This window comes from Podarcis muralis, chromosome 17, assembly GCF_964188315.1.
Source record: "Podarcis muralis chromosome 17, rPodMur119.hap1.1, whole genome shotgun sequence".
Lineage (NCBI taxonomy): Eukaryota > Metazoa > Chordata > Lepidosauria > Squamata > Lacertidae > Podarcis > Podarcis muralis.
The window spans coordinates 32,284,322-32,307,789 of record NC_135671.1 but is presented as its reverse complement, the minus strand read 5'-3'; the positions used below and the strand labels follow the sequence as shown (position 1 = coordinate 32,307,789).

At 46.0% G+C, this 23,468-nt stretch overlaps 1 protein-coding gene across 4 annotated transcripts in view; it reads right to left on the bottom strand.

Moving 5' to 3' along the window:
• Window positions 1–13,933: 13,933 nt before the first annotated feature.
• The window catches only part of PLPPR2 (phospholipid phosphatase related 2), a 41,263-nt gene continuing 31,728 nt past the window's right edge, over window positions 13,934–23,468 (bottom strand). For 2 of the 4 annotated variants that reach the window (XM_077921137.1, XM_028712011.2), the window contains 3 exons: window positions 22,735–22,875; window positions 17,857–17,981; window positions 13,934–14,159 (listed from right to left, as the gene is read on the bottom strand). In XM_077921137.1, the coding sequence (XP_077777263.1) occupies window positions 14,054–14,159; window positions 17,857–17,981; window positions 22,735–22,875 (372 nt within the window). In that variant the 3' untranslated portion in view covers window positions 13,934–14,053. The remainder of the gene's footprint in view (window positions 14,160–17,856; window positions 17,982–22,734; window positions 22,876–23,468) is intronic. The other 2 variants (XM_028712012.2, XM_028712013.2) reach the window with 2 other exon arrangements.

Below are 23,468 nucleotides of genomic sequence, written 5' to 3'. Positions count from 1 at the left end.
AATAGTCCATGGGTCGACACTGGAGCAGGGCCCAGTCCACAAAGGGGAGCTAAGTGTGCAAAATTACAGGACTGTGTAAAAGCCATTGCTGGTACTTCTGGGAGAGATGCAGTTTTGGAGAGGCAGCTTATACAATTATACGACTTTCCAAAGACATCTGATGGCAACCCTGTAAAGTTTGCTAAGTTTTGGAAGCTGTTCAGAGTGGCTGGGACAACCCAGTCAGACAGGCAGGGTATAAATAATAAGTTGTTGTTGTTGTTGTCATCGTCACCATCATCAACTGGGCAATGATGTTCTCTTGTATTTTAGGGGATGCAAGCAAGACCCATCAGTTGTCCACCCAGAGTATAGACTCAATCCAAGCAATGGTAAAAGAAAGGATGGGAAGGAGAGAAGTAGCAGTCATTAAAAATGTCTTAATGTCTTCTTGTTATGTTGCCCAGTGTATGATAAGATACAGGGACATTATTGATGTTCATCAAGAGTTGCAAAATAAAATAATAATAATAATAATAATAATAATAATAATAATAATAATAACAATAATAATAATTAAAAAAGAAAACCTGGGGTTCACCCTGGTGCAGGTAAAAACCTGTAGGTGCTTAGCTGCTTAGCACACACACAGAGACATGAAGTGAAATAGGCACATACATGATCTTTCTATATGGTGATGCACTGCAAACAGATGCAAGTTTTTGCTGCAGTCTTTCACACCCACATAAGAGGAATGCCATGTGTGGAGCGGCCCCATGCCCAGACCAAGACAAGGGCACAATAACACACTACCAGACACAAATAAATGCTCAGAGAGATATACATGCAAACATTTCTCTTCCCCTTACCCCTCTCTCTGCAGAAATGCACACATCACCATTAGAGATAGTACAGTGATACCTCGGGTTAAGAACTTAATTCGTTCTGGAGCTCCGTTCTTAACCTGAAGCTGTTCTTAACCTGAAGCACCACTTTAGCTAATGGGGCCTCCTGCTGCTGCCGCGCCACCAGAGCATGATTTCTGTTCTCATCCTGAAGCAAAGTTCTTAACCCGAGGTACTATTTCTGGGTTAGTGGAGTCTGTAACCTGAAATGTTTGTAACCTGAAGTGTCTGTAACCCAAGGCATTTGTTCTCATGCCACCCACATGCCCAAGGGGTGGCATGAGAACATCTGAAGAGGGTCGTTTTCTTTGCTTGTCTTGCTGCGCCATGCTCACCCTCCACCCCCCAATCCATGCCTCTGAGCACCACCCCCACCCAAAATCACCTGGCCGGGCATTTGCAGGCAGCAATCCACCCTGCCTGTCTCCACCTAGGATGATGGACTGGCTTGTAAAAGGAGAGCCCCTGGGAAGGCAGTGATTGAATCATGGTCTGCCCAGGTGATCCATCCCATGTACCCACTCTCAGCTAATGGGTGATTAATGGGGGGAAATGTCTGCCCGGAGGGTGCTCTGAAATATTTATCGAGATGGCGTGGATAAGGTGGAGCACCTGCACCTTATCAGAGGGCTGACAAGACTGGTTCCTCTCTATGACAACCAGGGAGGAGCAAAGGTCATGCTAGGGAGAAAGAAAGAGCTGGTAGGAGAAGGTTTGGAAGGGTAACAAAGCTGGGTGTGCTACAGTTCTCCCAAGGACTGGGGAGAAACTAGAAGACTCACCTCTCTCTATCACAGGGCAGAGCACTGAACTTCCCTGATTCTGAGAGCAAGCATCTCCCCAAAGAGCAAGCCCTCCACCTCATGATCAGGATTGTGGCAGAGGAACAAAATGTTGTTAATGTCTTCCTTCCTATACCAGGGTGAAGGAGCTGTCCGGGCACCAGTTATTTGATTTTTCAAATAACACAGTTGCTAATTTTGTGAAAGGTGTCACGTCTGGTTTAGCCCACAAGGGAAGGCAGTGGGGTTTCTCAAAGTCAAGAGAGAAGATCTGAGTGTTGCTTCCCAGCTGGCCATAACTCCCCTCTGACTATAACTGAATCAGGATCTCCTGGCTGAGATCAGAACACACAGAACTCTTAAACTGGCTACCTTGGATCAGTCAGTTCAGGGGTCCTCAAACGTTTTCAGCAGGGGATTGGTTCACTCTTCCTCAGACCTTGTGGAGGGCTGGACTAGATTTTGAACAAAAAAAAATGAACAAGGGGTGATGAGCGGTGTGCAAAAGGGCTCCAGAGAGGGGCTGCTTTAAATGGCAGCCACTCGAGAGGGGCGCTCAGCCAACTGCTGCTCTTGTATCTTGCGAGCAGCAGGGGCTGGTGGTGGCAGTGGAGGGACAATGAGTGGGGCACAAAAGGTCTCTGGAGAGGGGCTGGCACCAACAAAGCCCAGCCCCCTTCCTCCTCTAGGCAGGGCAGGGAAAAGCCAGGAGGAGGGAGGGAGGAGGAGGCGCCACCACCGTGTAAGGGAGAGGGAGGGAGAGGGAAAGAACGCATGTGCTGGCGATCCACACGGCGATTCCTGGACCATCCACAGGCTGGATTTAGAAGGCAATTGGGCCTGATCTGGCTTAGTTTGCCGACCCATGAGTCAGTCCATATAACTAATTGATGTGTCATCATGGGCAGATCATACATTTATAGGGACGGGTGCTGTTGGCATGCTAGCCTGAGCTGTGCAAAAACACTCCTGGCTACCACCAAAACCTGGGCAGTCCACTTCAGGGATGAATCCACGAGGGCACCCAAAATGTGAGCCTGAGTTTTCATGAGGAATGGCACCTTTTCCAAAACAAGTGGAATTCCCTGATCTGCTCTTTGACTGACCAGGTGAACCAATATCTTATCAGGATTAAGCTTCTGTATGTTCAGTTTCATCTGGTCCAGACACTGATTCAGAACTGGAGCAGCTTCCTTGGATTTAGATGGAAAGGAGAGTGAGTGTCATCAGCCTGTTGGTGACACCAAACCTCTGATGAACACCCTCCAGCAGTTCCATTTAGGAGTTAGATGACATGGGGGACAAGGTGGAACCCTGAGGGACACCATTGGCCCAAGGCCAGGATGTCAAAGAAGGGTCTCCTAGCACAACCTTCTGAAACCGGTACTCCAAAAATGACCAGAAGCACCATAAAACAATGCCTTCAAGTTCCATCCCAGCCAGTCAGCCCAGAAAGGTAGCATGGCATCAAAAGCTACAGAGAGGTCCAGCACAACCAACAGGGATACATACACCCTCCACAGTTCCTAGTTGTGCTGGGCCCGGGGGTAACCCGTGAAGCACAGTCCAGGACCGGTCCAGAATCCGAAGGTTCCTCTGGGAGTCAGTCCAACAGAGCTGAGGTAGGAAACCAGGCAAGGACAGGTGCAGGATCTGGCATACAACAATGTTGCTCCCACAACCTGGGGCAGGGTCCGACAGCCTTTTATCTTTGTTGGGGTAGCGGCTGGTCCTGATCCCCTGGAGACTCACCTCCCTGTTTCGCCCAAAGGCGAGCAGTCCTCCTGCGAGTACTCAGGTCTCTCCTTCTCTCAGACCTTAGTCTCTGCAGCTCGGGAGACGTCGGTGGGTTACTAGACCCAGGAGCTGCCTCACTTTCCCCTGACCCAACCGGTAGTGGAGCAGTTGTAAGTGATGGCCTAGCTGAAGGCAATGAGGTAATCCCTGCATCTGGAGCCAGGGCAGGCTCAGGCCTCTGACTCGGCCCAGCTGGTGTTTGTTGCAGGGGAACCTGTGCAGACTGGGACTCTTCAGGATCAGGCCCCAGACTTGGTTCAGATGATGCCTCAGGCAAAGGATCCAGAGCAGACTGAATCTCCTCTGGTTCCGAGTCCGGGGCCGAGTCCCAGGCCATCACACTAGTATAGATCTCCTATTAGGTGACCAAATCAGTTATCATCCAGTAACTAATTAATTTTGATAATCTGCTTAATCCAGAAACACTTCAAATTGAGATGGCACTATATTCCCCAAAACTTTTTGCTTGAAGTTGTTGAGCTTTTTTTGAAAACATTTCCTTAAAAGATCTAAGTTTTTGGCATTTTTATAATTTTTAAAATTGATTTAAATATATATATATTAGGCTCCTTGCATATGGGTTCCCCCAGACTTTTTTTTTCTTTTTTCTGATTTTTCAAAAATCCAACCAGATGCTATTTTCCTGCCCAATTCCCAGACATATCTGGGAAAACCTGGACGTATGGCAGCCCTGCTATATGTTGAAGCATCTTGCCCAAGAATAGAATATTGGAGGCTCGCTAGACATTATCCAATATGATGGGGTTCAGGGAGTTGTTGTTTAGTTGCTGTATAGAAATATGCCGCTGACGCCATTAATACTATTTTTCAGATTAATTGAAATGATTATAATGGGTTAAGCTAAGCTACTTCGAATTGATTTACAAATGCTGGTTACAAGCATAATTCAGGGAAATGTAGTTATGAAAACCTTAAAGCATAAAATTGTTTTTAGTGTTTTTAAATTTGTTTGTAGTTCCTTTTGTACGAAAGATAGTAATATTTTCAGCTTTTCAGCATAGCCACTGCTACGCATTTCATAAGCAAAGTAGAATTGTGTCACCGCCTTGAACGTTGCATTGGGCTCAGGTAAGTGAGCGTCATCCTGCAGCCTTAAATCCTTAAACAGGAGTCAGTGCTTTACACTGATGACGGCCAGAAATGTACTCTTGAGGAGCAATATGTGGTTAGATACAAGGATGAAGTGGGGGACCCCAAATCCCTTCACCAAATAGAGCTCCCCGGTCTCTCCTTGTCTGCTTTTGAAAATCCCAAGCATGGAGGTGAAGGCAGCAGAGCACCCCACTCTCCCGCAAAGCCCACTGTTTAATAATACAGTGGTACCTCGGGTTACATACGCTTCAGGTTACAGACTCCGCTAACCCAGAAATAGTACCTCAGGTTAAGAACTTTGCTTCAGGATGAGAACAGAAATGGTGCTCCGGTGGCGCGGTGGCAGCAGGAGACCCCATTAGCTAAAGTGGTGCTTCAGGTTAAGAACAGTTTCAGGTTAAGAACGGACCTCCGGAACGAATTAAGTACTTAACCGGAGGTACCACTGTAATAATAGTAGTAATAATAATGAGAATAATAATAATAATAATACAATAATAAATTTTTATTTATACCCCGCCCTCCCCAGCCAGAACCGGGCTCAGGGAGGCTAACACCAATAAAATTACAATAAAACATAATGGGGGCGGGACCAAAAAATGCATAAAGAAATAAAAGACAAGACAATCACAGTAAATATTTTAATATTTGCATTCATTTTCCATTGTTGTCAGGATCCAGGGAAGACCTAAATGTGAACCCACTGAGACCAACGCTGATCTCTCCAACAGGAAAGCGTGGAAGGAAGAGACTCCTTTTGCCTCAGCAACGTCATGTGAAAGAATCTGATGGAAAACAGTCTGCAGAGAGTTTGATTTCTGAAGGGGCCACTAGGGGGCGCATCGGAAGATGGCTGACAATAACATCTCTCCGACCCACACGAGGTAATTTGGAGGCTATGATGGGAGTAATTAGCCTCCCTACACCCCCCCCAGGACGGTGGGGGGGACTGCCCTTGCTGCTGTGCCCTATACCACCCCCGAATTTGTGGGGATGGGGGCACTAGGCACAAAGCCCTCCTGTGGGATTCCGGCACTCCTGGACGCCGTCCCTGATCCGCGCCACTAGCTGCAAGAACTTCAAAAGAAACAATTTGGATGCAGGAATGCACATATTTCAAGGAAGGAGGGGGAGTAAAGACTGCTAACAGAAGAGATCTCTGACAAAACAAGACAAGAATAAATCATGAGAAGATACGCCAAGATACGGTATGGCAAATGACTGGTGGGGGAGGGGGAAAAACTTTCCTTTCTTTCCTTATGTGATTAAACAAGAATCCCCTCCCCTCACGAGTCAGAAATGTTGTTCTAAGGACTTAAGCTGTGGATTTAAGGCTGTGTGGAGATAAACTTTCGAACCAAAGCATGTTTTAAGAAGAGCGTGGAATGTATAAGAGCTTTGGAATGACGCAGTTAAAAATGCCGTCGCCATATTGGGAAGTTCTGTCGGAGGTCTTGAGTCTGGGAGGAGAAATAGAGTAATAGAGCTGCTTTTATATTGTGGGTGAAACTCCTCAGAGGGACTTAAGAGTGACAGTTTTGCGAGATTAATGATGGAAAGAGCGATGTTATCTATGAAGGCGATGATATATGGAAACCATCTCAATTTGAGGATTGGAAGAACGGAAAAATTCACACAGGATTAATATTGGTGTTTATCGGCTTAAGGAGACTATCAGAAGAGATCATAAAGAAAAAAGAGAAAATATATGAACAAGATGTGATGTGGAAACAGCAAGATAAGACTGGATAGAATTATGAACTCTGTTTGGACTGATTTGGTCTGATTTGGACATTAATGCAGTAGCAAGAAGATGATCAGAATCCCCCTTCGGATCTTGAAATATGGGTCCCCCCAACAAAATTTAAAATTCGGCTTTGTAATTCGGAATTTATATGATGCGATATAATTTGATTTGATTGGCCGGTTAATAAAAATTATTTTAAAAAAAGAGAGAGAGTTTGATTTCTGACCGACCCCATAACTCAGGTGGCCAAATGCAGAGGAAGACTCAGCAGGGTTCCTGTATTTTATTTTACAGCGGTATCTCGGGTTACAAATGCTTCAGGTTACAGACGCTTCAGGTTACAGACTCCGCTAACCCAGAAATAGTACCTCGGGTACTATTTTGTTTCAGGATGAGAGCAGAAATTGCGCAGCGGCGGCAGTGGGAGGCCCCATTAGCTAAAGTGGTGCCTCAGGTTAAGAACAGTTTCAGGTTAAGAACGGACCTCTGGAACGAATTAAGTTCTTAACCAGAGATACCACTGTATTTTTGCACTGTGAGGAAGAAGGAATTTCAGTATCTGCAGCTTTCCTTGTCCGTATTTGACAAGCTGCACCTGACAACATCAGGGATGCGGGTGGCGCTGTGGGTTAAACCACAGAGCCTAGGACATGCCGATCAGAAGGTTGGCGGTTCGAATCCCTGCGACGGGGTGAGCTCCTGTTGCTTGGTCCCTGCTCCTGCCAACCTAGCAGTTTGAAAGCACACCAAAGTGCAAGTAGATAAATAGGTACCGCTCCGGCGGGAAGGTAAACGGCGTTTCCGTGAACTGCTCTGGTTCGCCAGAAGCGGCTTAGTCATGCTGGCCACATGACCCAGAGGCTATACGCTGGCTCCCTCGGCCAATAAAGCGAGATGAGCGCCGCAACCCCAGAGCGGTCCGCGACTGGACCTAATGGTCAGGGGTCCCTTTACCTTTACCTTACCTGACAACATCAACTTTAACTTTGCCTGGTCTTCCACTGCATCTAGTTAGCCTGCCCAAAACTTGATAGAAACTGGGAGAACCTGCTGATCCATTTCCTCTGAATAAAGTTCATTCAACAGGGATTGATGGGTTGACCAATCTCCCAAAGGATTTATTTGAACTGTTAAGAGAACTTGCTGCAATGTTGAATTTTTGAGCAAGAAACCCACCCACACAATAAAATTATCAAAGAAGCAGTGTTATTACTAGTAGCTGTTAATGGAAGAGACTTAAATGTTGTGGTGCCAGATTCCAGCGCAACTCAACATGGGTTAACAAACAGGGCTCCCTGAAGACATTTTGCTGCCCAACGGAAAGGACAAGATATATATAATATACTGCAACTGACTTTTGGGGTTGGTGTGTTGTGTGACAAGCACACAGAGTGCAATGAGACTGAGTGTTTGTGGGGGGCGGGGAGGCTCGGTTAATTTCATTGTACACAGGTTGTACATTGACAATAAAGGTATTATTATTAAAGATGGTGTGCGCACATTCCACTACAGAGAGAATCAGATGAGAATAGAAGCTGAATCTTGTTTCAAAATTGGTGATGTTCCACCATACCTGAAGGAGGGCACCAAGCAAGCTTAGCTTCAGGAAGGAGGACAGGATGGCAAGAGGAGGAGCTGCTGCTGCCTGAGGTTTCTGCCTAACTCTTCTTAGAATGTTATTTATGTTAAGTACCGTATTTTTCGCTCTATAAGACACACTTTTTCCCTCCTAAAAAGGGGAAATGTGTGTGCGTCTTATGGAGCGAATGCTGTCCTGGCTTCTGGGATTCAGAATTTTTTTCCTCTTGTTTTCCTCTTCCAAAAACTAGGTGCGTCCTATGGTCTGGTGCGTCTTATAGAGTGAAAAATACGGTATATTTCTGTCATTGTCTGTTTTGTTCCATAACCATGGGAGGATTTGTTAAGGAATCTCTGATCTAACTAGACCAATAGTCCAAAAGAGCTTAAAACCAGTTCCATTTTAGATGGGATACTTAACCGAAGTGAATCACCATTCAGTGAGATCTTCCCTTCTTTGTTCTTTAACATATATTATCTAAGTGACAGTGCTGCAAATTCAACTTCATAATTTTTGTTTATTCACGCTCTTAATTGTTTAGTAGGGTTTGGGAAATAACATTCTCAAAATGTTATTTATTTTAGCAATCTAGTGCTTTTCGCTGTCTTGCTGCATCCTGAAGGAATGTCACTATTTCTATAAATGGTAGGGATCAGTTTTGCTTTCCGGACAATAGCAACAGGGCAAGTTCCAGAGATGGCTGTACATTGTGCCAAATTACATTACCACGTTCAGCAAAGACCTTTGTCCCCAAAAAATTGCACAGTGGAGCAAGTCCACCACATGTGGAAGACTGTACCTTTATTACTGCAACCTCTCCAACAGACAGAGTTAATTTAATTGGAGAATGATACCAGTGGAGGACTGGTTTTAAAGAGGACTCTCTAACTTTTGCTGAGACCATCTTAAAAAGTCTTCCCTTTTTTTACATATTGATTCCCCAATGCCTGGTTCCCATATCAATGTTAACCCTTCTGTTCCCAAGCTAAACAAACCCTGCAATTTATATAAAGTTGAGACTATACCTTTACTATTTGGCAAATACCGTATGTGTCAGTAATAAGATTTTCAGATAATGGCCTTGTCATGTCTGTCTTGGATGAGTTACAAGAAGCAATATTTGATGTATGGCTAACTAACTTACTCTGGCTTCTCTCAGTTGTTATTTATGTTGTTCCCCATTTTTAGGGGTTACTCTCATATTTGATGGGACGCAGGTGGTGCTGTGGGTAAAAGCCTCAGCGCCTAGGGCTTGCCGATCGAAAGGTCGGCGGTTCGAATCCCCGCGGTGGGGTGCGCTCCCGTTGTTCGGTCCCAGCGCCTGCCAACCTAGCAGTTCGAAAGCACCCCCGGGTGCAAGTAGATAAATAGGGACCGCTTACTGGCAGGAAGGTAAACGGCGTTTCCGTGTGCTGCGCTGGCTCGCCAGATGCAGCTTTGTCACGCTGGCCACGTGACCCGGAAAGTGTCTCCGGACAGCGCTGGCCCCCAGCCTCTTAAGTGAGATGGGCGCACAACCCTAGAGTCTGTCAAGACTGGCCCGTACGGGCAGGGGTACCTTTACCTCATATTTGATAGAGGTGTTTCTGTTCCTCTCCATAAAATGCTTTTTTTTTATCATCAAAATGGGATGGTAAACAGATGGTGTTAAGAAAGATTGTGTTAGCAGATGGTGTTAAATCAATCAATGACAGTTTTCCACATGTACTGGATTTCTTTAGATGGAATGAGAAATTCCCAGTTATTGAATATAATGAGCAAAACTTTTAACTATCTTTATAGGCAATAAATGCCATGGGTGATATCCAACTAAGTCAGAAAAGACCCTTTGAAATCAATCAACTTGAAGTTACTTAACCCAGTACTTTTAATGGGTCTACTTTGAGTATGATTGATGCTGGATCTCACCCCATATTTTACAGTTACTGCAAAGCTGCAAAGTTGTGCCAGGAGCATAGTGAGCAGTCTCCTTAAGTTCCTTGGCCACCGCCTTAAAAAAAAACAAAAACCAAATGGGTTAGATTTCTAATAAGAAGACACAAGATTTACCCACTCTGGAAGAATGGCAGATGAAGGTGATGGATTACATGGAATTGGCGGAAATGACTGGCAGGATCTGAGACCAGGGAGAAGAGTCAGTGGAAGAAGACTGGAAGAAATTTAAAGACTATCTACAGAGATATTGTAAAATTAATGAATGTTAGAATGATGTTGGATTGAAATTAAGTGGTTTCTAGCTGTAATGGTATAAAAGAATATGAAAAAATGGTTTTTTTATAAGTAAAAATTCAAGGTTATAATAATTTAAGATTAAAGATCTGGGTAGAATAAAGAGGGAAAGAAACTGCTGAGCTAATAAATTGAATTGGAATACAAAAAAGGGAGGTCCGAGGAGGTCCGAGAAACAAGTAAATGAAAAATAATGTGATGAAAAGATTGATTGTTTTTAACTATTTCTATTTTGTACTTTTTCTTTTTTCTTTTTCTATTTTGTAATGTAAAAATCTTAATAAAAATTTTATAAAAAAAAAAAAGATTTCTAATAAGAGAAATACAGCTCATCACAATAGAAACATGAAACACAACTGGGAATGGGGAGAGGATAAGAATGTTAGCTAATACCTAAAGTTATAGGGAAGTCAAATTTAATTTTTCTGAGAATTCTCCACAGTCAAGGAAGAAAGAAAGCCCTGTCATTTGCCAGAGATCATGTATACCCATCGCAACACAAAACAGCTGTTCTGTTCCAGGTCAGGCATATACAAAGGTGTCTCCTCATTAAAGGGAGATTACTGGCAGGAAAATCCGATCCTGGAAGAGGCCTACCAATACTGCTGTTGTTTATGAAGCTGTGGAGCCTAATCAGGGAGGAAAGAGGTAGGGGAAACTAACTTGGAACGAAGTTTCTTCCATGCCACCTTACACAATCATCAAAACTCTGTCTCGTTCCCCTGCAAGTCATTTCATATTTTATTTATTTTTAAAATATTTCATTTTTCCAATTTTTCATTTTACAATGTTTCTACAAAAAAATAAAATCTAATCTAAACAAAAACCAACATTTTCTTCGACTTGCTTCCCCTCCTCTCTGCTGTTCCTTATTTTATATCACAATCTTACTGCATCACCAATTCCAACCTATTTATAAATTTAATCATTTTACTCTCTATGTTACTTTTTTTTACTGTTCCTGTTTATGTCAATCCTGCTAACGTTTTTAATTGTTTACAATTTGTCTTCATAAATTCAACAAATTCACATTCTGTTAGAAAAACGTCTCTCATCTGGATCTCTTATTCTTCTGGCAAGTTTCACCATCTCTTCAAATTCCATCAGTTTTAATTGCCAATCTTCTTTCGTTGGGACTGTTTCTTCTTTCCACCTTTGGGCATATACCATTCGCAAATCATTTATTTTTTACACTGACCCTGCACCCCGGACAATTTAGACCAAGACCTTTTCAGCCTGGAGGCCATATTCTCCCTTCTGGGACTCCAGGCCAGAGGTCAGGATCTGCCCAAGCCATTTTGCTACCTGGGGCAAAGGGAAAGGAAGTGAATTCCCCATTTTGTGCACAAAATTTGACTAGACAGCTGAATCTTACTTCAGCACTGGTGATGGAATAGACTGGGACAACCCAGTAAGATGGGTGGGGTACAAATAATGAAAATTATTATTATTATTATGTCTTCCACCACACCCTTAGGGCAGCGAGCTAGCTTAGGGGCTGTAGGAGAGACCACATGGCACATTTCTAGCCACTTTTCCTCCCTCAGAATTTGCTGTCTGAGGCAGCTGCCTCACTCTTTCTGCCTTATGGAAGGGCCAGCCCTGCCAGTGGTGGGTGGCACCCAAAGCAACAGTACGCAGACTAATGGATATGGCTCTTACCTTTGCACAGTAGGCTCTATTCCAGCCACTCAAAAAGTCAGAGGTTTCGACACACCCACCCATCCACTCCATTCTCCATCCAGGCAAACGAGGCATTATCACAGTTCGAGGAGACCAGGCAAAAGCACTTGAGGAGAGCATGAAGGAAGGCTAAAATTCCAAACTGATGTGGAGAACCGATCTTAAGATTGGAAAAACGAGAAACCAACATTGACCCGTCCATATTTGACCCACAGTGAACTGGGCACCCCCAAGTTCCACTCAAACCAGCAGAACCCTTCCTCAAATGAATGACTTGCCTGAACAAGAGAGATTGTTAAAACATTAGTTTATTCAATTCATTCTGGAAACGTGTGGGTGTTCCATTGCTCCAAGCATAGTAGCAGCAGCCCAGACCCTCTGATGCTCTCTGAAGCATCCCTCTGCCCCCAGGGTGTATCCAAAATATGCCCAGTGGTTTTGATGCACTAGCACAGCAGCGGTTGTCGGCACCAGGCCGGGGTGCTGGCTTGGATAGGAGTTGGGGGTCTCTCAAATGTATGGGCAGAGAGGCCCAGGTCAGTGCTTCTTCCCAGAAGCTGGGGGGGTTACCCACAGTGGGCAGGCAGGATGTTGTGAGGACAGCACTGTCTGCCAAGATGCTTGCAACTGAAATATCTGGAAGAGTGGGGTTGCTGCTGGCGGGCGAAAGAGGTGTGGCAGGGACAATGAAGCTATCTATGTCATGCATGTAAGCTAATGTTATTCCTGACCTGGCTTCGACCACAGTGGGAATGGGAATTTAGAGAAGTTGCTTCAACTCTTGTATCAGTAGTGAGAGCATGCCCCTAAGAGACAACAGGGTTGGAGGGTCTGCCCTAAGTCACCCTAGAATACCCACATGCAAATGGCTCCAAGCCCAATGGGGGATGTGACTACAGGGAACTGGTCTAATGGGCCATTGAAGGTTCAGGGCTCAAGGGACTCTATATGCTAACACAGAGCTTTGGGAGCCCTTTCTAGAGCACATCAGCTGGTCCTGGTCCATCCTAGCAAAGGCTCCATTTGAGCCACAGCAGAAAGTGATCTGGAACATTTGCAGAATGCCACATAGCCTGGGGTTAACAATAAGGGTTCTATGAGCATGTGGAGGCTATATGTTTCAGGTCATTGGTTTGCCTCGACCAGAATCGTGTCTACTCTGACCAGCAATGGTTTTTCCAAGATCTCAGACAGAGGTCCTTCTCTGCTGGTTGAGATGTGTCCTGACGCAACTGCTCTTTATTAAAACGACCACCGGTTTTGAGGTCCACCAGAAGGTGCCAAAATCAGCTGCTGCACATAGAAACAGAGCCCACCACAGACACCTTTCTGAAATGCTTCCAACCCACCATTCCCCATGTTCCTCCCCTTCCCTAGGGTGTACAGAGGCTTGTATGCCAACAGCACTTGTTAAGTGATTGGCATTTGGAGGTCTTTGTCTTTTCTGGTGGACCGACTGATGCCAGCCTGTAAGTCGCTAAGCTGGTGTTCCATAAATGCCTGCCTCTAGTCTGCTTTGCCAGATGCTAGAAGGAAACACTTCCTGTCCTTGCCCCCAGCTCTGGAGCTCAACAGCCTCCCAAACAATGCTATAGTAGCCCCTGGGTTTAGTCATTCTGTCCTCCCTGCCTGGGTTTCTGTTCCTTTGTTCCCCAACCAAATCCTCAGACGTTGGCCATTGGCCTTGTCTTCGGACAAAACTCCACACAGCTCATTCCTGGTTGAATATAACTGAGAACCTGCTTCCTTTGGGCTCAAAGGGTATGGGATGTCATTCCATGTAGACTAAGCTACTTCTTGGAAACAGCACGTAACCCCATTCCAAAAGAGAAAAAAGCAGCTGTGGGAAGGATGGGAGTGCCAAGTCGGTCAGTGTGCATCCCAGTTTCCTTAAAAAGGCCATAGCAAGAAGGAAGTGGTGAGTAGTCTTAACTCTTAAAGTCCCAGTAGGTTCAGTCTCCCAGAAGACACGCCACTAGCAGCAAGATCGAGGCCCTGCAAACAGCCCCAGGCTCCCTGGAAAACGTAGAAGGTTTCATTCTTATTCTCCCTGCCCCCAAGCTATGTTGCACACTCGCATCAGATAATCTGAAGTATGTCATGACAATCAACGAACCTTGTCCCAGGAAAGGCCAAGGAGGAGGTTGGGAAATTGAGAGTGTGAGAAGTTAGACGCCCCCACCCCCCTGAAAAAAAAGGCCCAGTCCCACAGTAAGGAGACCAGGAGTGCCTCCATAGGTCAGACTTCGCTTGTGACTGACCGGGAGGGAATGAGGACATCTGGGGTGGTGGGGAAAAGACACAGCTGAGGATCAGGTGACCTCTGAGAACACAACTCCGTGATTCTGGAACAGAAAGAGGGAGAGGCAAAAGAAAGAGAGTCAGTTCTGCCTTCAGAAAGAGTAACAAACTGATTGAGAGGTCTGAGTTTGATCAGAACCTTCAGCTGGGCCCTACTAGAGCCAAAACGGCAGGGTCATGACTGTGGTGCAACACCCAAGGTAATCTATCAAGCGGAATCTAGTATCACATTTACTCAAATGTAATGGGCCATTGAATCTAATGCGTGCCTCAATTTTCAAAGCTTTGAAACCAAAAAAGTATTTGCTGGCAAATGTAAATGCGCCATCAAACATAATGTGCACCCAAATTTTCGCGACATAATTTGGCTAAAAAAAGGTGTGCATTACATTTGAGTAAATCCAGCAATTTTAAAGCTTTCCTCATCTTGTTGATGTGTGTGCATTTTAAAGAAGCGCACTTCTAGTCCTTGTGGCTGTAAGATAGTATTTTTAAGTGCAAGGGAAGATTTTCCGCTTATAGGTTTGGAAAATTCAGAGGAAAAGTGGACCAGTCTTTACTTATAGCCCTGCCATATGAGACTTCACCCCTTGTCTTCTGGTTGTTGCAAAAATGTCTCAAACAGCAACAACAAATCATGTATTTTGGTGTGAACAACATATATATATAAAAGGCAAAGCAGCACAGCAACAAAGAAAACCAAGACTTGCAGCACAGTTCTGTGCCTGCTTACTAAGGAGTAAGTTCCACTGTGTTCGGTGGGGCTTATTCCCCTGTAAGTGGGCATAGGATTGGGACCTATGTGTGTGGATTAGGTTGGCTATGTAAATTTATCTAGCTGGAATAATTTATTCTAGTCTCAGAATTTTTCTAGTTGCGGAATTTGGAGTATCTAGCACAGAACTACACACACACACACAAATACACACACACATAAACACAACATTGCTGCTGGTTTCCTTTGAAGGATGTGCCTGCAAGCGTTTGTTTCTCGAGGGTCATATGATCTGCAGCAGCTATGATACGAAGGGCATTGAACGCTCTGTTTTCAGCCTGTCTTTGACCCACCAGCGCTGCTGGGAAGGGAGCCTGGGACCCAGTGGAGCTAGTTACCTCCAGACATGAGTCCCTTGCTCTCCTGAACTGCCACTTCATCCCTGCTGCTCTTCAAGAGAGAGGTGCTGTCTTCCTCCAGTGCTCAAAACCAAAGCAGAAGCATGGTGTGGCAGTCACATTCTTAAGGAAGCCAGCTGCTGGGTTGTACCCCAGCTGCCCAAGCAGGCTAACCCTCAGGACTTTGCTCACTAGGTTGAGGTCACTTCCTGCTGTTCTGCAAAGCATCAGAGAAAGCATGGCACAGCCAGAGCAAGCGGGTTATTAATGCTCAAGCTCAGGGAAGCAGGGGGCGGGGGGAAAGGCTGGTGCATGTTGCCTGCAGGATGGGCAATGGGCATCCACAGATAAGCTGTCCATGCAAACGCACCTCCATGGGCATTTGTTAAACTACTCCGCCATGTTGCCAGGCCTCCTGTTGCACACAGAATTGTCAGAATAAGGATCTCGCCCAAGGATGACTATCCCCTGCCCTTAAAACGAAGAGAGCTCTCTGCGATTTAGGGTGATGCTGCCCCCTCACTGAGGGGCAGATGGGGCTCGTCAACCTGGAAAGGTACCCATCTAGGAGTAGGAAAGCTCTGGTCCTAGACATCTGCCCCCTTGCAGGATATCTCTGGGAGAAGAAAAGGCTAAGGAGTAAACCCTACACAATCCAGTTGAGTCCCTAAGACAGTTGCATGGTGCCTTGTATATCTTGCTCTGCTTTCCTTTGGACCACATCAGCAAGGCCAAGAGGGGCATCTTATCATTTGGGCAGTCCAGGACCTCCATACACCCTGTCCAGGCTTAGTGTTCCAGGGAGGTTGCTTTGGTGCTGCTAACACCATAGTCTGACTTCACCCCTGGAGGCACACTCCATTGTATCTTGAGACTGATGGATGCCAACAATCTCTCCCCACCCCCGGTTGGACATCATATTATGACAGGCATTCCACCTCCACCCACAAGCCTCGATCAAAACAAGCTGACCTCTCCTGGATTTGCATGTGCTGGCCCAATTTTGCTCATCGTGTAGGATGGGTTATCATATGTGTCAACCCATGTAGACCAGAAACTACTTTTCAGAGGTATTTTGGCATCACTGGTTACAATTTCCTGTGATGTTGAAGAGCCTCTGACAGCTTAAATGTAGGACTTCATTAAGGGAACCTGTGACCTCCCAGCAAATGCTGTAGGATTCCAAACCCATGATAATGGAAGTTATAGTCCAGCAATATTGAGAGGGCCACAGATTCCCCCACCTTTACTCTAACTCAGTGTTTCCCAACCTTGGGGCTCTAGCTCTTTTTGGACTACAACTCCCATAATCCCTAGCTAGCAGGGCCAGTGGTCAAGGGTGATGGCGAATTGTAGTCCAAAAACAGCTGGAGACTCAAGGCTGGGAAACACTGCTCTAACTGAACAGAAAACTAACTGTAGGGATCATGACCCTCATTTCCAGGCAGCCATGTAATTAGCATTGCCTTATACACTGTGTGTGTGTGTGTGTGTGTGTACTTTAAGAGGGCCAAAAATTCTGTGGGTTTTGAAACTGAGATGGAAATTCAGTCAGCTGCACCAATCCTAAAAGATAGATGCAAACTCTCAGGCTGAAAACAGCCCCACACACCTGTGAAAAGGCATGAGGGATGCAGGCTAAAAAGCCACGTGGAAAACCAAATGAACACTTTGAGGCTTATTTCTCCTGGTTCATTGTTCTCTTTAGTATTAAATAATGTTCAGATCATCTCTTCAGTTTCTAATGTGCTTCCAATTCTTAGACATTTCACCTAATAAATATACATTCGTTTAAGATAAGAGAATTGCCTGCTGGGCAATTCACTGCACTTAGAGGCTGCCTCTGCTCACAGGCTATGGCAGTGTTTCTCAAACCTGGGTCTTCAGCTGTTGTTAGACTACAACTCCCATCATCCCTAGCTAGCAGGGCCAGTGGCCAGGGATATTGGGAGTTGTAGTCCATCAACAGCTGTAGATCCAAGCTTGAGAAACACTAAGCTATGGTATATCGATGTTGAAATGCCCATTAGTTGCAAGGCAACCCCAGCCATGCAGACGACTAAGGAATATAGGAAGTTGGACCCATTTGGTCAACCTGCTCAGTATTGTCTTCTACACCGGCTGGAAGCAGCTCACCAGAGTCTCAGGCAGGAATCTTTCCCAGCTGTTCCTGGAGAATCTGGTAACTGAACCTGGGCACTGAGCTATGGGCTTTACACAGCTGGGGCGTCCTGTCCTCACCATACCTAGTTGGGGTGGGGAATTTCTGCTTCGATTCGAGCATTCCAGCTCACCTAGTGTAGGTGGATGGGAAACTTCTTGCTTCCTTCCATACTTCCTTTCCACCTGAAGGGTCTCCTCAAACCATCAAAGCAACTGACCCAACTCCCTTGACATCTTCATGTCTGTCTCTCTCGATCCATCCATTCGCACAGCCCTCTCTTCTCAACTCTTGCGGCCCTCAACTTCCTTGACCTCTAGTTATTCCCTACGCTGACGCCTTGCCCAAATATTATTCTCCCTCGATGAGTGTTCCGCCTTGAGCAAGCAGTGGGGATGGCATCTTGCAGGGGGCTGAGTCTGACCCAAAGGCAGTTCCCTCCCCCTTCCTCCGGATCAGTCACTTACTCGTAGGGGCGGGCCATTGCTGCGTTTCCAGGCGCCGCCAAGCGGAGAGATCGCGCTAGCTGCCTTTCCAGGCCTCTTGAGAGTAGTGTAGAAAACTCCTGTTCTTCTGGGGGGTCCCTCACCTGCTACATCCCCACCCCACCCCAAGGGGGGCGGGCAGGCAGCACCATAGCAGGGGAGTGGGGGAGCACACACGGATGGTTGGGAGAGAACGACACAGAGATTGAAACAATTAGCTGCTTGGTCAACACACACTTGCTTGGATTGGGGAGGGAAGGAAATGGAAGTTTTGGATTATTTTCAAGGTGTGGAGAATGGTGAGGGCTTGGGGACAAGGTGGCTCATGCCACACAAAGAAGGACTCGCGAATCCCAAAAGTTGCAGAATTCGGGGCATGGAAAGGTTCACAAAAACTCACTCTGTTTATGTGTTGTGAGCGGGAATCGCTTCCCGCAGCTGCAGGGGGGCGTGGCCAGGCCCCCTGTGTCATTGGAGTCCTGGGCCTGTGTCACACACTCCAGCCAGCCAATCCAGTGGGCTGGTGGGCGTGGTTTTGCTGTTTAAAAAGGCCGCGGGCCCTACAAGCTCCTCCTTCTTGTTCCCGGCTTCCTCAGATCACCCGCCCTCCCTTTAGGCTTTGCCTCAGCACCTGACCTTGCTATGGACCTCAGTCGGTCGCCTTGGTTGCCCAAGGGGCCTGGTAGTAAGTAAGTTCCACTTGGCAGATTGGGTCCAGCCACTTGGTTTTTCACCTACCTCGTAGCAAATTGTCACAACTTTGTAAGGCACTGGAAATGCATTGTGTGTCGGAGGGGAGGTTGTGGCCATCACCTCCCCCTCCCTTTGAAGGGTATTCTGTTAAAGGGATCTAGCGGTCGTGGTTCCTGTCCGAAGCCCAGTTGGCGGCTAGGGCCATGGCTTGACACCTGGTGACTCTGGTGGAAAGCTTCCAGTTGATTTGCATCAACAAGCTCCCCCTACTGGTTGTTAACCCTCATGTGACTCCCTGCAGAGCGGGCAGGAGTCAAGTATAGTCTGTTCGGATCCCAATGCCTAAGCCAATACCACTCACATTCTGTAACCAATAAAGTTGTGGCCTTTTTTAGCCCATTAACCTAAACTACTTGTGTCCGTGTGTCTTATTTCATCACAAAGCAGGGCCTCGACTCACAACTATGTAAACTCATGCTTTCTGTGTAGAAGGGCCACTTTCTCCTTGCCTGCCTGCCTGCAGCATTTGGTTGGGGGCAGAGGACCAAACAGGTACATAATCAGCCCCACAATTCCATCACAGGGGTTGTGTCTAAAGCAGGGATGGTGACTATGTGGCCCTTCAGATGTTGTTGTTTGAAAGTGTTGGGACTGCAGCTCAGCTTGTACTGGAGTCTGATGTGTCTGCATGGGGGAAAGTAGACACAGAGAACCTCCCACTTCAAATTTGCATCAGCCCCAGCTAGTACGGACAATAGCCAGGGGTGAGGTAGTTCACCAACATCTGGAGGACCCACAGGTCCCCTACCCCTGCCCTACACTGCCAATCCCACCCAACTATGCTGAAGGTGAGACTTTGCTTGAACAGGAGTCGCTCTGGGCTTACAGATATGTGAGCAGAGAAGGGAAGGGTGGACTGAGCAGGCTCTGAGATAAGCAAATTGCAAGGAGATTGGGAATTCAAGAGAGTTGGCTGGCAGGTGGCTTTCTCCCTCGTGGTCCAATCATCATTGTGGCGGTTAACCTCCCCGCATCCAGGGAGGCAGCTAGAGTTAGGGGCTCAAGAACTAAGGGGAGTAGCTAGCCTGACACACTTCCCTGTTGAGGTTAGAGCTGGCAAGATATTGGCCATGTCTTGCTGCCCCCTGCTTCCTCCTTTTCATCACCCTAAAGATCCACCATTCCAAGTTCTGCAACTCCTTACCTCCTGCTTCCTGGCCTTCCCTTATGCTAACCTTCCCCTCTCAAACGGTTCAGAATAGCTCAGCCAAGAAGAGCCTTTTTCCTTCTGACAAATGAACCCACCCTACTCAATTTTTTGGCACTGCTCCATTTTATTCTTGGCATCAAGTCTAGGCATCTTTAAAAGCTCTCTCCATTCAGACTGTGAGCCAATGGATCAAGCACTTTTTGCATGTTGGATTATTTTTTTCTGTGGTTATTTGTTTTAGACAACAAGGCACTTTTTAAAAAAGCACCTGTGTATTCCTTTTGCTTTTCTATGGAAGAAAGCAAGACATTAGCAGGAGAAAGAGGACTCCTAGCAAGTAGAGAAGGGAAGGACAGGGCAAGAAACCCAAGGCCTCGTCAGGAGAGGGAGCAGACATAGTGCAACATAGCGAGCGAGCGGAAACTGCAAGTGCAAAGAGCCGAAAGGTCTTTCCAGGATGTCGAAGCAGGAAGCAAAAGTGTCTCTGGAAGATAATAGGGAGCCAGTCCAGTAAGCAGTAAAGAGGAATGACATGATCAAAGCACCGCCATGCGGTATGGATTATTCAGCAAGCAGAACTTGGAAGAGAAATGAAACATTTAAGGTGGGAGAGAGCCAGACAGAAAACAAAACATGACGGGAATCCCAGATGAGAAACAATCAGAGCCCGAAGCAACGATTTAGCAACTGATAACAGAAAGGGATGGATTCTGGCAATATTAAAAGGAAATGTGTGGCATGATCTACAAAGAGAGAGAATTTGATGAGGTGGGTGGGGGAGAAAAGGTTACACAAACACACACCCCTGACACACAAACCTCACCAAGGCTACATACTTGGATAGAGAATTGGAGACCCGAATCCTTATCGAGATAAAAAGGAGTGGGGGGGGGGGGGGAAAGGTGGTTTAGAATGGAGGGAAAACTCAATGCTATGCATATAGATTATTAGTGAGTAAAAGCTCTGGTGCAGAAAATAACAAAGAGAGCAGTTGTAAGTGTAAAAGAGGCCAAAAGACGAGTTCGGGTGTGTCACATTCACGTGTAAAGGTTGGCAATCTAAACAGATTTTGTGAATAACTGAAAGCTCGGGGATACACCAATGAATGTTTATAGTCAGCTTGGTTTGGCTGTTGGCATTCATTCATACATTTCTAAAACTGAGGAAACACATACTCTGCTTTCAGACAATCGTGAATTAATCTGTGATGGTGGGTACTCAGGCGTGAATATTCACCAGGTTTCAGATATCCCTGTAAGAAGGGCAATTCTCAGAAACCATGCCAAAGGGGCTGCCCAGTTGTTCATCAAGGCAACAGCTAGTCAGTCCTCCCTTTGACCACTCCTGAAGTGGAGCAAAGAGATAAGAGAGTGGCTGCAGGACAGCTTAGGTACCATGTGATGGGCAGCCAGACATGTCCCATCACACAAAAGAGGTTGCTTTGTGTGAACATAGCTCTGCCCTCCCGTCTTCCTCAACCCCTGCCCCCTTCCCTCTGCACAAATTCATCTGCTCTCCAGTCTTCAACAGTCACCTTGGAGCTGCTCCCTACATCTGAGACAACCTGTTTTTCGTCTTTGCCTTCCCTCTTAAAACCCATTTCTTCCACCCAAACATTTCCTGGATTACCACAACCTCCTTTCTTGCTTCCTGATTACTCCCTCCAGCTATCATCTCTCATTTTTCACTAGACACATTATGTCTTCTCCCAGTTTTGTCCTTTCCATCACACCAAGATTATATGGGCCTCTAAGCAACAGAGACTTTTGAATTCTCCTTGTTTGGTGTATTATGGTACATGCCACTTTCATGGTGGAACTCAGGTAGTCATACATGGAATTCCCCATAGAATATCTCTTCTAAATTACTGCATCGAGCCCAGAACTTCATGTTGAGGACAACAAAAGGCACCAGGAATGAAATGTATGATTGTGGGAAGCTACCGGTACTTATGGACTATCTGAAGCTAACACAACAGAGCATTTCCCAACTCACTCCTTCCAGTGCTCAAGCTTTTAATTGCCACTTTCCATCCCTCACTGTCACCCCCTCCTCACTCTACTTAAACCCTTTGCATTCTTTCAAATCACCACTTTCTCCTTCTCTTTTTCCTTTAGTCCAACCTATGCTCCTGTTTAAAAGTGGCATTTTACAACCAGCTTTTGCTGCCCTTCCCCACCCTAACTTCATGACAACTCAGGGTTCTGATGAGAAATTCTCCAAGTAGGACTGAATGATGATAGCCTTACATGTATATCAGAAGATATATCTATTTATCTATCTATCAGACCCAGCACTCCAAGCAACTGGGTCTAGGATCTAAAATGGAGGCATTTCCCTCTGGGATGCTGTATGGGATTTAGGTAAAGGTAAAGGGACCCCTGACCATTAGGTCCAATCGCGGCCAACTCTGGGGTTGCGGCGCTCATCTCGCTTTATTGGCCGAGGGAGCCGGCGTACAGCTTCCGGGTCATGTGGCCAGCATGACTAAGCCGCTTCTGGTGAACCAGAGCAGCGCACGGAAATGCCGTTTACCTTCCCGCCGGAGCGCTACCTATTTATCTACTTGCACTTTGACATGCATTCGAACTGCTAGGTTGGCAGGAGCAGGGACTGAGCAATGGGAGCTCATCCTGTCCCCAGGATTCGAATTGCCGACCTTCTGATCAGCAAGTCCTAGGCTCTGTGGTTTAACCCACAGTGCCACCCAATTTAAGTGGTGGTTAAAACCAGTTGATCAGAGAGCTCTAGTTCCTCCCCACTCCTGCTCCCACTGTGTCATGTAGGCCTGTCACGGCCCACTGACTGAGGAGGGAGCCCAACGGAGGGCCACATTTTGCCCACAGCCCACCCCCAAACCTGGGGCCGACTGTGTGTCCTTGCATAAGCTGTAGAGATGTTTCAGGATGACGCAGAGCAGGAGGTAGGCAAGGGTTGCTGGGCGGGATGCCACTTACCTGAGCCACACTCAACTTTTCAAGGGAACTGTCCACACATGGCAAGCCCATGACAGGGACACTGGGCAAGCTGCTTTCAGTTGGGGTTGTTTTCTTGGCCGTAGGCGGGCTGCTCTGGAAATTGTTGACCACGCAAGTCACCTGCCAGCAAAAGAAGGTAGGAGCATAAAAACACTCTTCGCCTGATCCCGAACAATACAGTGAAAGAAAAAGGTAGACATTCTGCCCAACTTTAGTTCTACTACTAAACTTTCTGCCCAATTTTAGTTCTTCTACTTTAGTTCTTCACTTTCTGCTCATGTTAGCCTTCCTTGACTCCATGCCCATGGCTATTGACCAAGCTCCCTGAGTCGTCCTTTCCTTTCCTTTTTTTCCTTTTTGTATATATTTTTTATTAAATTTTCTGTTTTACACTTTAGAAAATGCATTTAAACAACCTTAAAACATCAATGACTTCCCCTCTTCTCTTTCCATGGTTCATTTTGCATAACACAAATCCCTGCATATTTTACATAAACTAAACCACTCAGTATTCCATTATTACATCCATCAAACCTTGTTTGCATTGTTGAATTTATCTTAATGCTGCCCATGTTTTCAAGTGTACACAATTTCCCCCCATATATGCAATAAACATCTTCCAATCTTCTTTAAATGTACGTTCTTCTTGTTCTCTTATTCGATATGTTAGGTCCACAAGCTGTGCATATTCCATCAGTTTAAGTTGCCATTCT